Genomic DNA, 12,858 nt, shown 5'->3' with positions numbered 1-12,858 from the left:
TATTTAATGAATTCTTGATTATTTTTCAATGATACAAAATACACCATTGTGGGCTTGTGGTCGGGGAGTGCAGATCATTCTGTTATTTCTTTGTGCAGTGGAAGCTCTAGAAATTACATATTTTCCTCCTCTCTGTTATAATGAAAAGAAACAAAAAACCCCCACAAAAACCAAACCAAACCAACTCCATTGTGTGAATATACCACAGTTTTAGTTACTCATCCTTTGATGGATACTTGGGTCATTTCCAGCACTTTGCTATTGTAAATAATATGCAGCAATAAATATAGATGTGTATATATCAGTTTGTATCATAACTTTTACTTCTTTGGTATGTAAGGTGTACCTGTTTATGCAAGCCACGGTCTTTCCAATGACTTCCTATGCATTTGAAAGTTAGACAATGAGTAAGAATGACAGAATTAATGCCTTTGAGTTGTGGTGTTGGAGAAGAGCACTGAATTATCTTGTGGACTGCCAAAAACAACCAATGTCTTACAGAAAATGCAACCAGACTTATTTTCAGAGGCAAGGATGCTGAAATTTTGTCTCACATATTTTGGCATCTTATTAAGAAGGGCTGTTTCTTGGAAAAAGACATCTTGAGTGGAAAGGTGGAGGGTCATAAGAGGAAGATTCTCAACAGGATGGATTAACACAGTGACTGCAGTAATGGGCTCAACAGTATTAGAAACGATGAGGATGGCACAAGATAGGGTAAAGTTCAGACTGATCAGTGTTGAGTTGTAGTTGGCATACCTAATAACCTCTATCTAGTAGTGGCATTGCTGAATCAAACGGTATTTCTATTCCCAAATTTGCAAGTGCTGTATTACTTTCCTTATTGTTTGCATCATTTTACACTCCCATCAGCAGTGGATAAGTTCCAGTCTTGCCATATCCTTGCCAGCATTTGTTTTCTGTCTTATAGGATGTTGCTACTGCTGTAGTGGTTTATCATTGCTGGTTTTTTTAAAAATGAATATTAGTTTTATTAGCAAATGCAACTTTTACCATATAAATGTGGATTATTTTCTAGTTGTTATTAAATACTAGATAGGGTGTTTGCAGAAGTTCTGGATCATCAGTGAGTTACTTGTTTTTCCTTTCTGCCATTTCTTGTTGGTGAATTGTATTCTGTGCTGCTTACTGCATTTCTCCAGTCAGAGATTTTAAGTTTAGGCTTACACAGCACCATTGTATTTTCACTTTCTACAGACAGCTACCCTTGTTTTGGAAGAGCTTCTGAAACATTGACTTCAATTCCACCGTATCTTGTTGCGCACAGTAAGTTTCTTCTTTAGTTCTCTGGTCTTTTCCACGAAGCATTAGGCATCCAACCAAATGACTGACAATTGCTTACACAAGCTTACTTCACACTTCACTTCGAGAATGGGAGCTCTCTGTGGGGATGGGAGGCACAAACTATGCCCTCCTTTCTACCATCACCCCATTTAGAAGTGCCGAATGCGACTTTTGGGTAGGACAACACTTTTTTAAACTGTTGTACACCTAAGCAGCCAGACATCTCAGCCAAAATAAGTACCAGGAAACTTCTTGATCTCTCTTCGTGGGCAGTTTTAATCACCCAGGTTATCTATAAGGTCACCTGCCTCCTTTCTTAGAAGACTGCTCAGCTGTTGCCCAGGGAAATCGGTGAGGATTGAGAGATGGAAAAATCATGTCACAGTTGAGACAGGAAGTTATCATTGCTGTTTTGATCTGCACCTCTAAAAACTAATGGAAGATGATTTGGTGGCAAGACGTGCTATCAACTCAAAAGCATTTTGTTAAAATCCACCAGCTGCTCTGAGAAATTTCATGACTTACAGAAAACTCATTGGAGGATCAAATGAGTGTTTGAAATCCATGCAAGGATTTTGACTTGGAAAGGCGGGAGCTCGGATGGCCTAATGGCAAGGAGTTGTGCCACCAACCCAAGAGCTGAAGGATCAAATCCACTAGCTGCTTCTTGGGAGAAAAATGGGTGATCACATCTAATGTGATTAACTGCTTCTGAAAACCCACTGGTGAGCTATGAATTGGATTCAGACTTGATGATACCTAACAATGGAGCTCTGGTGACCCAAAGGGAGTTGTGTTCTGGCAGTTCAAATAAAATCCACATGGTGATGGCAAGCATAGTGAGCCTGTGTTCATTAGCATCGCACTATGTCAAATTGACTGACATGCTACCCTTTGCTTAAAATTGTCATGATCTGATCACTTCCCATAAAATGTGTGTGGTTCTTATGCACCCATGTTTTCAATAAGTATGAGATCTATGGTGTGGGGAAAAAATCCTAATGGTAAAAGGGGAACTGAATTAGTGTGGATTATCATCATGTCTTTTCTAACCACTGAATTAACTTTCACACGTCAATGCAATACACATGCCTATATTTAGAAAGCTGACCTAGGATTTAATTGGTTTTACTAACTTTCCAGAAAATGAGTATCTCACTAACAAGAACTGGAGTATAGCTTTTCGAACTAGAGTGCTGTGGCACTGGAGACATAGTGAGACCAAGACACAACAGTAGTGCCAGAGAACCAGCGACCAGTGTGAGGTAGAGTGTAAATTGTATATAATTAGGCCTACACTGCTTGACCACTTGCAAGCACAAGGTAGAGACTAAGGTCACACATGCCTCCCTGTGAGCATGGGAGTTTCCACCCTTATCAGTATCCTATAATTCCCTAAGTATTCAGAGTTCTGTAAACTCTGCAACAAATCATTTAATGGTAGTCAGAGCTGTAGGAGGATTGGTGGTGTTAGAATCAAGTGTGGAGAATGCTGGGGCATTCCTCCCCACTGGGTTAGTGCTTAGGTGATGCTTTTCCCAAGCTCTTCACAGGGAGTGATATAACAAGGAAAGGGAAATCACTCTTGTGACTGGTACTGAAACATTTCCTTCCCTTAAATATATTACAAAGATCTGGCAGTCTGTTAATTCTGTAGGGATGGGTGAGGAAATTGGATGTCAATATGCTACAGCTCTAAATTTCTCCCCCAAAAGAACCCAGATTTGGTTGGCTTTAGACCTTTGTTCATCAGATAATGTTTTATCTGTGAGATAAAAAAATCATAATTTGAGTTGTGGTCTTAAAGAATACATACAGAATATTCCATGGATTGCATGCATGCATGCATACATACATACATAAATGCGTCTTAGAGCATGTGTAACCGGGGTGTGTTTCTCAGAGGCCAAGGGTGGTGGAATTTCATCTCATGTACTTGAGACATGCTGGCAGAAGGTCCCAGTCCTTGGAAAAAGGTATCATGCTTAGAAAGGAGGGTCAAAGAAAGAGGACTGATAGTGAAGTTACCAATGGGCTGGAGTATATCAGAGATTGACAGGATGGTGTAGGATACAGCAAGGTTCAGGATTTGTTGTTCATAGGGTTACTGTGAGTTGTAGTTGACATGATGGTACTGGAAAACTCTTGGTCGGTCTTCTGATTTGAATCTGTTTCTCCAAATTATCTCACCAGTTAGTTCCTAGTAATGGGAAGGAAGAACAGAAAAGCCTCGCAGAAGCTATTATTTTTTTGAGGAAGTCTTTGGTCCTTGGTTTTCAATTTTATTTGATAAAATAATGCTGAAAGGACTGAGAAAATGGGAGTAAAAAGAAATCTTGAGTTTAAGCTTCAAAAGCTTTCCACATTACCCTCTTTCTCCATCTTTTAAGTACTGTTTCCTGAAACTATTCTCTGAAAACGCAACCTCAGGAATTTTTTAGTTGTGATATATTTTTTTTTCTCTTTTACACAGTTTTCTCCCTCCTCTGTTTCAGTGCAGTATACATTATTGAACACATCTTATTCAATCTCTCCCCAACCCTGGGGTTAGTCCCATTCTACAACAGTGGCATCATGTAATATTTGTCCTTTTGTGACTGGGATATTTCACTCAGCATAATGTTCTCCAGAGTCAACCATTTAAATAATATTGCATGAGTTCCTTGTTTTTTAATGCAGCATAGTATTCCATTGTGCGAATATACCACAGCTTCTCTACCCATTCGTTTGTTGATGGGCACTTAGGTTGTTTCCAACTCCTTGCTATTGTGAACAAAGCTGCAATAAACATGGGTGTGCATATATCTGCTTGGATGTCAGCTATGGTCAATTCAGGGTATTATTCCCAGTAGTGGAATTGCTGGGTCAAATGGTATCTCTATTTGCAACTTTTTGAGAAAGTGCCATACTGTTTTCCACAGGGGTTGCACCATTTTATACTCCCACCAACAGTGAATCAGGGTTCCAGTTTCTCCACAACCTCGCCAGCATTTGTTGCTTGCTGTTCTGTTAAATTTTGCTATTTTGACTGGGGTGAAATGATATCTCATAGTTGTTTTAATTTGCATCTCTCTTAGGGCTAGGGATTTTGAGCATTTCTTCATGTGCTTGTTAGCCATCTGAATGTCATCTTCGGTGAAGTGCCTGTTCATATCCTGTGCCCATTTTTCTATTGGATTCTTTACCTTTATCTTGTTGTGGTGCTGTATTTCATAAATTCTGGATATAAGTCCCTTATCTGATATGTTATTACCGAATACTTTTTCCCAGTCAGTGGCTTCCCTTTTTACCCTATTGGAGAAGTTTTTGGATGTGCATAGGGATTTGAGTCTTAGAAGATCCCATTCATCTATGTTATCTTCTCCTGGTTGTAGGGAGTTGTGATATATTTAATATTCCATGGACTGTCAAAAGAACAGAGTTATGGGTTGTTTTGTTTTAAAAAAATGACACCCTGAGTACATTATCTTTGAACTGTGTCCTATCCTGAGGCAATCTGTCTCCAACACACTTGACCCTAGTACCCTTGTCACTATGTTAATCCATTTCATGCAGTTACATAGTAATAAAAATATTTCTTAAAAAAAAAATTTTACTGCTGACACTGAAGAAATGTAATTCATAACTTGCACTAAATGTATATTTCTTTTCTTAAAAATTTACCATTCTTATTTATATTTTTATGGATTAAAATTTATAAAATAAAAAAAAAAAAGCTTCACGATTTTGTCATCCTTGTCCAGGGGCTATACTAATCTTCTCTGTTATTGTTCCAACGTTAGTGAGTGTGCTGTCAAAGCAAGCACAAACAGCTATGTTTTGGAGAAGGTGGGGTCAGAGTGCTCCTTAGAGGCAAGGATGTTGAAGCTGTTTCACCTATTTTGTGCATGTTAGGAGGGGCCAGTCTTGAAATGTGTCTGTAAAGTAGTTAAAATCCTTCCCCTCCCATAAATAGATTTTCATCTTCTACAGGTTTCCTTACATGAATGAAATTGGAAACAAAAATTTTATAGTGGTCTCTGAAGACAGTCTTAACTGCTTGTTCAGACCCCTAACTTCATACAAAAGATGAAAAAGACTGAGATTTGGGGTTAATAAACCTGCACCCATCATGCTAGTCTTCATGTTCTCTGTGGGGAAAAGACTACACATACCCACTGGGTTCATCCAACAGAAGCCATAACTTTATTAATGAATGATAGAAACAGTACAAATTTCAAACCAAACTGCAGTTACTCTTTTGAAACGCCAAAAAAAGTCCTCATTTTCCCAGATGGCTACATTGTTAATTCCTGTAAGAGAAAAGATAATGAGAGGTTAAGTAGAAGCAAAACTAAGAGATTCAGGTCTCTAAAACCTGAGGCACTGGAAAGAAGATTTGGCTGCTATTAAACAAAAGGTAAAGAAGGGCCTACTAGCCTTTTATTTCAAAGATATTACTCATGGGCAAGTTGTTATCATGAGGGCTATTTAGAATTCAATTCTACAAAATGCCAGGTTCTTAAAAGCCAGGTGGAATTGTTAGGTTAGAGTCAGGAATGAAGGGTTAGATGCTTACCATAATAGCATTTACAATATCATTACTGTTGTTCTTCAGGGCTCGGACCGCCTTTGCTCTCGACACATTTGCTTGTGACATGACTAACTCTATATCCTTAACTTCAACACCTGTTTCATCAACCTAAAAAGGAGATGAGCAAAAAAGACTTCAATAGTTCTCTAGAGCTAAGACTCTTAAATCTAGTTCTGACCATAACTCAAAACCACTTAAACAAGTGGAGTTTGAGAGTCAAAACAATATAGAAACCCTTTCATCAACCTAAATAATATTACCACACAGAAAAGATTAAAAGAAAATTATTTCCTGGTATACCTCTTCCTCTTCACTCTCCTCTTGAACAGTTGGAGTTTGTGTGTTTTCTTGAATGTTTGAAACAGCTTCACCCTGAACTTTGAATTTCTCAGCAGCTGCTAGCTGTGCTTGCTGAGATAAGTCCTCAATCTATAGGAAACAGAATACAGATTTCAAGTGAGATTAGCCTGTGGCAAAGGAAAAGACTTTCTCAACCCACTCTAAGCTGAAATGGTCCATCTCCCCTTATCATGTGGCTCATCTTCACTTATCATGTATCACTGTAGAAAGGTGTGCAGGTTTGCAATAGTTCTTAACTAATGTAATTTTGCCTCTGAGGAGACATCTATGAACATATATGGAGATAAGTGAGTTACAGGTCTGAATCCACTGGCTGCTTCCATGGGAGAAAGGGGAGACACTTTGTTCCTATTAAAACAGCCTTAGGAACCTGATGGTGGCTTGACTAAGTTTGAATTCACTTACTTAACAGGGTGTTGGCTTTTGGATTTTGAGAGTGCAATCCTGGCAATGCCAACCTTGTTTTAGAGTAAGTATTAAGAAAACTTTACTTACCTTGGCTTCACCAAAAACTATGTAGGTATCTGAAGCCGGGCTTTTATAAACATCTGGTTTTGTGATGACAAAGAGGATATTCTTAGATTTCCGGATAGTGACTCTAGTAACCCCTGTGACTTGTCGAAGTCCCAGTTTGGACATCGCCTTAAAGAACAGAAAAAGCAAAAGGCTTTCAACTTTGTTAGTAGAAGTTTTCTATACTGTTCCTACACAATAGCACAGAATCTCCAACAAAGTCTTTTTCTGGACGAAGGAAGTTTTAGATAAGAACAGAGAACTGGCTTTCCAGGATTCTCAGGATCGCTGCTATAGTAACTGCACTAGTATCAAGAGTTCCACTGCTGGTATTATACCAACAAATTGCTTTATCAAAACCCTTAATGCTTGTTTATAACAGAAAATCTTACCTTCCTAGCCTTCTTTTCACTCCGACTTTGTTTTGCTTTACTGACTGGTTCTTCATCGATTTCAGCTGCTGCTGCCAGCTGAAAGAGGAATGCAGCTATGAGTAAATGGAACCTAAGACTTGGATACCATGACCCCATATGGTGGTTTCTATTTAATAAGAATTAATTTCAAATACAGACAAGTCCTTTGGTTAAAAACATCCAACTTATGGACATGTGTCCCTGCCTTTTAATGTATAGAGACTGTATATAAAGCAGAATGAAACACTGCCTCATCTATACCATCCTTATAATCTTTGCTTAAGCCAATTGATGTAGCCAGTATTAATTTATTTTACTGAGAGCCTACCTTCTTCACTTAGGGACTTTTCCAAATTACTGAGTAGTGATGTCAGTTTGAGGACTAAGGTGTGTGTGATTCAGGCCATGATCTTTCCAATTACTAGCTATGCATTTGAGACCTGGACAATAAAGAAGGATGACAGAAAAATAATTGATGCCTTTGAGTTGTGGTATTGGAAAAGAGCACTGAACATTCCATGGATGGCCAAGAAAACGAATAGATGGGTCTTGGAGAGGGTGCAGCCAGAGTGCTCTTTGGAAGCAAGAATGAGGCAGCTTTGCCTAACATACTTTGGACATATTGCTAGAAGTGGCTATTCCGTGGAGAAGGACATGATGTTGGGAAGGGTGGAGGGTCAGTGAAGGAGAGGAAGACCTTCAACCAGGAAGACTGACAAGGTGACTGCTGCAATGGGTTCTTGTGCGTCAGGAAGTGTGACGGCGCAGAACAGGACCGGTTTCAGATCTTTTGTTCATAGGGCTGCTATGAGTTGTACTCAATTCAATGGCACCTAACAAAAACAACTACCACCTTCTTCACTGTCTACTATTACCATTCTGCTAGGGCTGTCCAGTCCTGGTTGCATGCCAAAGTGTGAGAATAAGTCTCATAATCCTAGGTAAGAAACTTTTTTATCACCATCAACCTCATGTGCAGACATTGAACCTTTTCTTGTACTAACCAACCCACCACTAGCAAGCAGATTCTAACTCAGAGAACCTACAGGATAAAACTATATATAGGGTTTCTGAGGTGTTACCCTAATCTTTTGGGGTCAGAAGTGGGATTTGTTGTTTCAGACTCACGGACCCATGGTGTGATTTTGTGACTGTGGGGCTTGGGAAGATGTACAGTTAATAGGGTTATTGTTTAATTTCTACGAAGTGTGAGAGAAAACCTAAAAGGTTACTTTTGCTGGTACTAAGGTGATAAAGATGAATAATCAGAATTTCTCTTAAAGGTTTTTATGCATGATGCTTTCCCTTTTATATGTCATAATGTTATGCTGAGATATATAATAAAAATGATTAAGGGTTTTGTTAATTTAATGATATTAAAAAGATAATTAAAGTTTCTGATTGGGACACACTGTAATTAGAGGAAAAATGTAAGCAAGTTGGGATAGTAATTGAGTATTCAAAAAGGGAATTAATCTACCCTAAAAGAATACTTATAGTAGTAGAATTTGACAAGAGTGTGGAGCTTGGTCTAAGAAAGATTAAATTCCATCCAATACTCTCAGGAGAGTTACATGTGAAGGCAGACAAGCAGAAAAAAACTTCACAATAAACTGAGGCAAAGAAAAGTTAATGGTTATTCATTAATGATTATTAATGGCTGACCACCTAGATTTACTTGATAGAGAAGGAGGAAGCTTCAGAACTCCTTTTCCAGGACTTTAAAATTAAAGGAAACTGGCAAGTATGCTCAACTCATAGTAACCACTTGGCTCCAAATGATGAGTGGAAGTAGGAGATACACAGTAACGAAGAGACAGGCTGAATTTGGACTTGTTCCTTCAGCACTGTACACCTAGCATGATGAATGCATAAATGAAGAAGGGCTACTGGTTTGTGGAGCAGGAAGTCCTGGGAATCCTTGATGTGCTAATATGGTCCATGTGGGGCTAAAGTTGAGAAAAGGCACTAGCCGATCTAAAACATAGGAAGATGTCTTGATTGCTGTGATTGATAGTTTGCTCTGCATCGGACATCTGTTTATAAATATGGATTCATATGTAACATAAGATGCTTCTGGGGGGAGGGGGGAAAGACATGCTACTGCTTCCTCCCACAGAGTGGCTGATAGGTACAGACTGTGAGCACATCAGGGTGTTTTAACCATGGTACCAAGACCAGACTCTTGAACCAAATCAAACCACAACTGTAGAATATATTTTGATGTAGTGCCCCATCTTTCTCTGAGCCTGGTTAGCAGGTTCAAATGTCTGACCTTTTAGTGAGCAGCCCAATGAGTAAGCCACAGTGATCCTAGCCCCACTTTCCTACAAATGGGACTTAAAAGATATACTCAGGAATGGATCTTATTCATGACTCAAGAAGCGCTGTAAAGTTCAGCTTCTCTTATCAATCCCTGAGGCCAGTGCTTACTCTACCAGTTTATAAAAGGATACTAACCTGCGCTTGTTGTGTGGTTGCCTGTGTGGAATCCTGTTCCTCAAGCTCTGGTACTGATTCATCACTGTCGGATTCTGTTCCTGACCCTAAGAAGAAAAGCAACTTCTATTACTTAATAGCAGAGACCACAGGGAGGAGGTACCACACCTCGCCTACCTGGACTGGAGATCAAGACATCATGAAGTTCAATGTAAACAAACTCATTTGTGTAAAGCAGCTCAAAAGATCCCAACTTAGAAGCCAGTGTGTACACATCTATTAAGACCTAGCCCCAGAAATGAAGTGCATTAACTAAATATAACTGAGCAGGATCTTTACTTCTTGGAATAAGCAGAAACAATGACACATTTAACTCCAAATGTTACCCAATATTCCCAGAAAAGTTCTGCTAGATGTCTCTAAGATACATATGTGAGAAAACAAAACAAAAACCAAAACACAATGTGGAGATAGGTCAGAAGCAGTTGTGTACACACACTCAGCCTTTAGCACCATTTACACTAGCAATTTGACTTCATCATCAATGTAACTTAAAAAGGTTCTCAATGATATCAATCTGTAACTTGAATCATCATCTTTTCCACTAGATACTGTTGTCTAACTTCCCCACTTTCTCCAAATAGAATTCTGATATTTTAAGTTTCTCTCAGCTGAAAGACTAAGCATTAACAAAGAGTACTGAGGGTGGAAGCATACACCGGCACCATTCCCAAGCTAGGTAAAACAAGTCTCTACATTTTTAAGGAAAGGGAGTCCCTGGACAACTGGTCATTACTAATGCTAGAAGAAAAAAGTTCATGTTGATTCAGGTTCCCCAATAACTTAGCAAATCCCAGGCCCAGGGACAAGGTTAGTGATGTGGTAAAGATTAGAGCAAAGTAAAGATCTTTTAGATCTTGGTTTTCAATGTCAGATTATTTAGGTAAAAAAGGCAAGCTGGCTCAGGATTCAGTCTGGTGACTATAGTCACAATGAGGACACACAATCTGAGGTTATGAAAACCAAGACTTTTCATATTCCTAAAATGTTTACAAGCTATCATTCTAAATTCTAAACAGATACACTGGAGAAAGCGCACCCTAGGGTTAGTATTGGTGGGTAGCCCCCAAGAGGGGTGTGGGCAACACACCATGCACACAGCAAACCAAGGCAAATACCCTTGTTGTTCTTCAGAACAGGTTGCTTGGCAGAGGGGGGTGGGGCAGGGATCCCAGTAGATTTAGGGGTGGGCATGTTGACCAGGACCGGCTGGAAAGGCACGCCCCCAGAGATTGGTTCCGGGGGAATCAGAGGCGGCAGCTCATCCTCATCAGAAGGGGCTGGAGGCTTATGGGGTGATTCCAGCACTAGACCAGGTGAGGACGGCAGAAACGGCTGTTTAGGAAGCAGAGGGGGAACTAGGGAGGGAGCAAGAGGCAGAGAGACTGGTGGGGTAGGTGCTGAAGAGACAGATGCTGATCCAGTTTGAGGAAGGACCTTTTCAGAAGTAGCCACTGCTAGAGGGGTAGATGCTTTATGCTCAGAAGCCAAGGGGACCTTTGGCGCATGAACAGAATCTTTGCCTTTCATGGGAGAAACTGGGAGAGTGTTGGGAGTCTTTGTAGAAGAGCCTTTCTGATTGGAGCCCTTCAGTAGAGGGGTTGGAGTTACTTCAGGAAGTGACTCTTTAGTATCAGGTTTAGCAGAGGAATCTGAGCATACTGAAGGTGAAGGAGTGGGACCCTTCTTGGCTGATGGACCTTTCCGAGTAGGTGTGACGAGTGATGTACTTTCTGCAGAGGGGGCAATTATTTCTTTGAAAGCTACATGGCCTTTCTTTGTTGAGAGTTCTTTAGATGCTTTAGGTGCAATGACTTCCAAGGGACAGGTGACTGAAGTTGGAAGACTTTTGGTGGACAGGCTTGTTGGAGTCTCTTTAGAAGAGGGAGGAGTCACAGGTGGAGCAATGGGACCACCCTTTGCAGAGGGAAGAGTTATAGGTGAGTTAGTGGGCTCTCCTTTGGGGGATGGAGCTGCTGGAGCCTCTTTGGAAGAGGGAAAAGCCACAGGTGGGGTAGTAGGGCCACTTTGGGGGGATGGTGCTGCTGAGGCCTCTTGAGAAGAGGAAGGAGTAACATATGGGGCACTGAGGTCCCCCTTAGGGGATGGTGATGATAATACTCCTTTGGAAGAGGGAGGAGCCACAGGTAGAACAATGTGAGCCTTCTTGGAGGATGATGCTCCTGGGGCCTCTTTGGCAGAGAGAATAGCTACAGGTTGGGCAGTGGGACCCACTTTGGAGGGTGCTGCTGCTAGGGCCTCTCTGGAAGAGGGAAGAGCCACAGATGGGGTAGTAGGGCAACTTTTGGAGGATGGTGCTGCTGGGGCCTCTTTGACAGCAGGAGTCACAGGTGGGGGAGTTGGTTTCCCCTTGGGGGATGGTGCTGCAGGGGTGCCTTTGGAAGAGGGAGGAGTCACAGGTGGGGGAGCAGATCTCCCCTTGAGGGATGCTGCTACTGGAGCCTCTTTTGAAGAGGAAGGAACTACAACAGGAGTAGAACTTTTTTGGGGGGATGGTGCTTCTGGTGCCTCTTTGGTAGAAAGAGCAGTCACAGGTTGGGAAGTGGGTTTTCCCTTGGAGGATGGAGCTGCAGGGATCCCTTTGGAAGAGGGAGGAACCACAACTGAAGGAGTAGGGCTCTTTTTTTGGGGTGGTGCTCCAGGTGTCTCTTTGGAAGTAAAGGTCACAGGTGGGATAACAGGGTTGTTAGGGGGTGGTGTTGATGGGGCCTCTTTGGAAGAGGGAGGAACCACACCTGAAAGAGTTGATTTCTTTTTGTGGAGTGGGGCTTTTGGGGCCTCTTTGACAGAGGAAGGAGTCACAGGTGGGGCACTGGGGCCCTCTTTGGAAGGAGAGGTCACTGTTGGAGCACTGGGGACCCCCTTGGCAGAGGGAGGAGTCACAGGTGGGGAAGTAGGACCCCCTTTGGGGGATGGTGCTGCTGGGGCATCTTTGGAAGGAGAGGTCACTGATGGGGCCCTGGGGGCCCCCTTGGGGGATGGTGCTGCTGGGGCAACTTTGGAAGGAGAGGCCACATGTGGGGCACTGGAGCCCCCCTTGGGAGATGGTACTGCTGGGGTGCCTTTGGCAGAGGGAGGAGTCACAGGTGGGGCACTGGGGCCCCCTTTGGGGGATGGTGCTGGTGGGGCATCTTTGGAAGGAGAGGTCACAGGTGGGGCACTGGGGCCCCCTTT

At 41.6% G+C, this 12,858-nt stretch overlaps 2 protein-coding genes and 1 pseudogene across 2 annotated transcripts in view; all 3 read right to left on the bottom strand.

The window, feature by feature from the left end:
- Nucleotides 1–5,467: 5,467 nt before the first annotated feature.
- Nucleotides 5,468–12,858, bottom strand: part of LOC102875871 (nascent polypeptide-associated complex subunit alpha-like) — a 14,648-nt gene continuing 7,257 nt past the window's right edge. The window contains exons 3-8 of the mRNA XM_006897610.1: nucleotides 9,625–9,710; nucleotides 7,144–7,221; nucleotides 6,734–6,880; nucleotides 6,179–6,307; nucleotides 5,864–5,986; nucleotides 5,468–5,597 (exon numbers count right to left, since the gene is read on the bottom strand). Coding sequence (XP_006897672.1) covers nucleotides 5,583–5,597; nucleotides 5,864–5,986; nucleotides 6,179–6,307; nucleotides 6,734–6,880; nucleotides 7,144–7,221; nucleotides 9,625–9,710 — 578 coding nt within the window. The 3' untranslated portion in view covers nucleotides 5,468–5,582. The remainder of the gene's footprint in view (nucleotides 5,598–5,863; nucleotides 5,987–6,178; nucleotides 6,308–6,733; nucleotides 6,881–7,143; nucleotides 7,222–9,624; nucleotides 9,711–12,858) is intronic.
- Nucleotides 8,350–9,557, bottom strand: LOC102867234 (annotated as a pseudogene).
- LOC102866823 (nascent polypeptide-associated complex subunit alpha, muscle-specific form-like) overlaps nucleotides 10,675–12,858 on the bottom strand; it is a 4,107-nt gene continuing 1,923 nt past the window's right edge. Inside the window, exon 3 of the mRNA XM_006897667.1 lies at nucleotides 10,675–12,854. Coding sequence (XP_006897729.1) covers nucleotides 10,675–12,854 — 2,180 coding nt within the window. The remainder of the gene's footprint in view (nucleotides 12,855–12,858) is intronic.

Source organism: Elephantulus edwardii, unplaced genomic scaffold (assembly GCF_000299155.1).
Source record: "Elephantulus edwardii isolate Elephantulus edwardi_28Jun2011 unplaced genomic scaffold, EleEdw1.0 scaffold00212, whole genome shotgun sequence".
In the NCBI taxonomy this organism is placed as follows: Eukaryota; Metazoa; Chordata; class Mammalia; order Macroscelidea; family Macroscelididae; genus Elephantulus; species Elephantulus edwardii.
The sequence above is the reverse complement of the archived record's forward strand: the minus strand, read 5'-3'. Positions and strand labels throughout refer to the sequence as shown.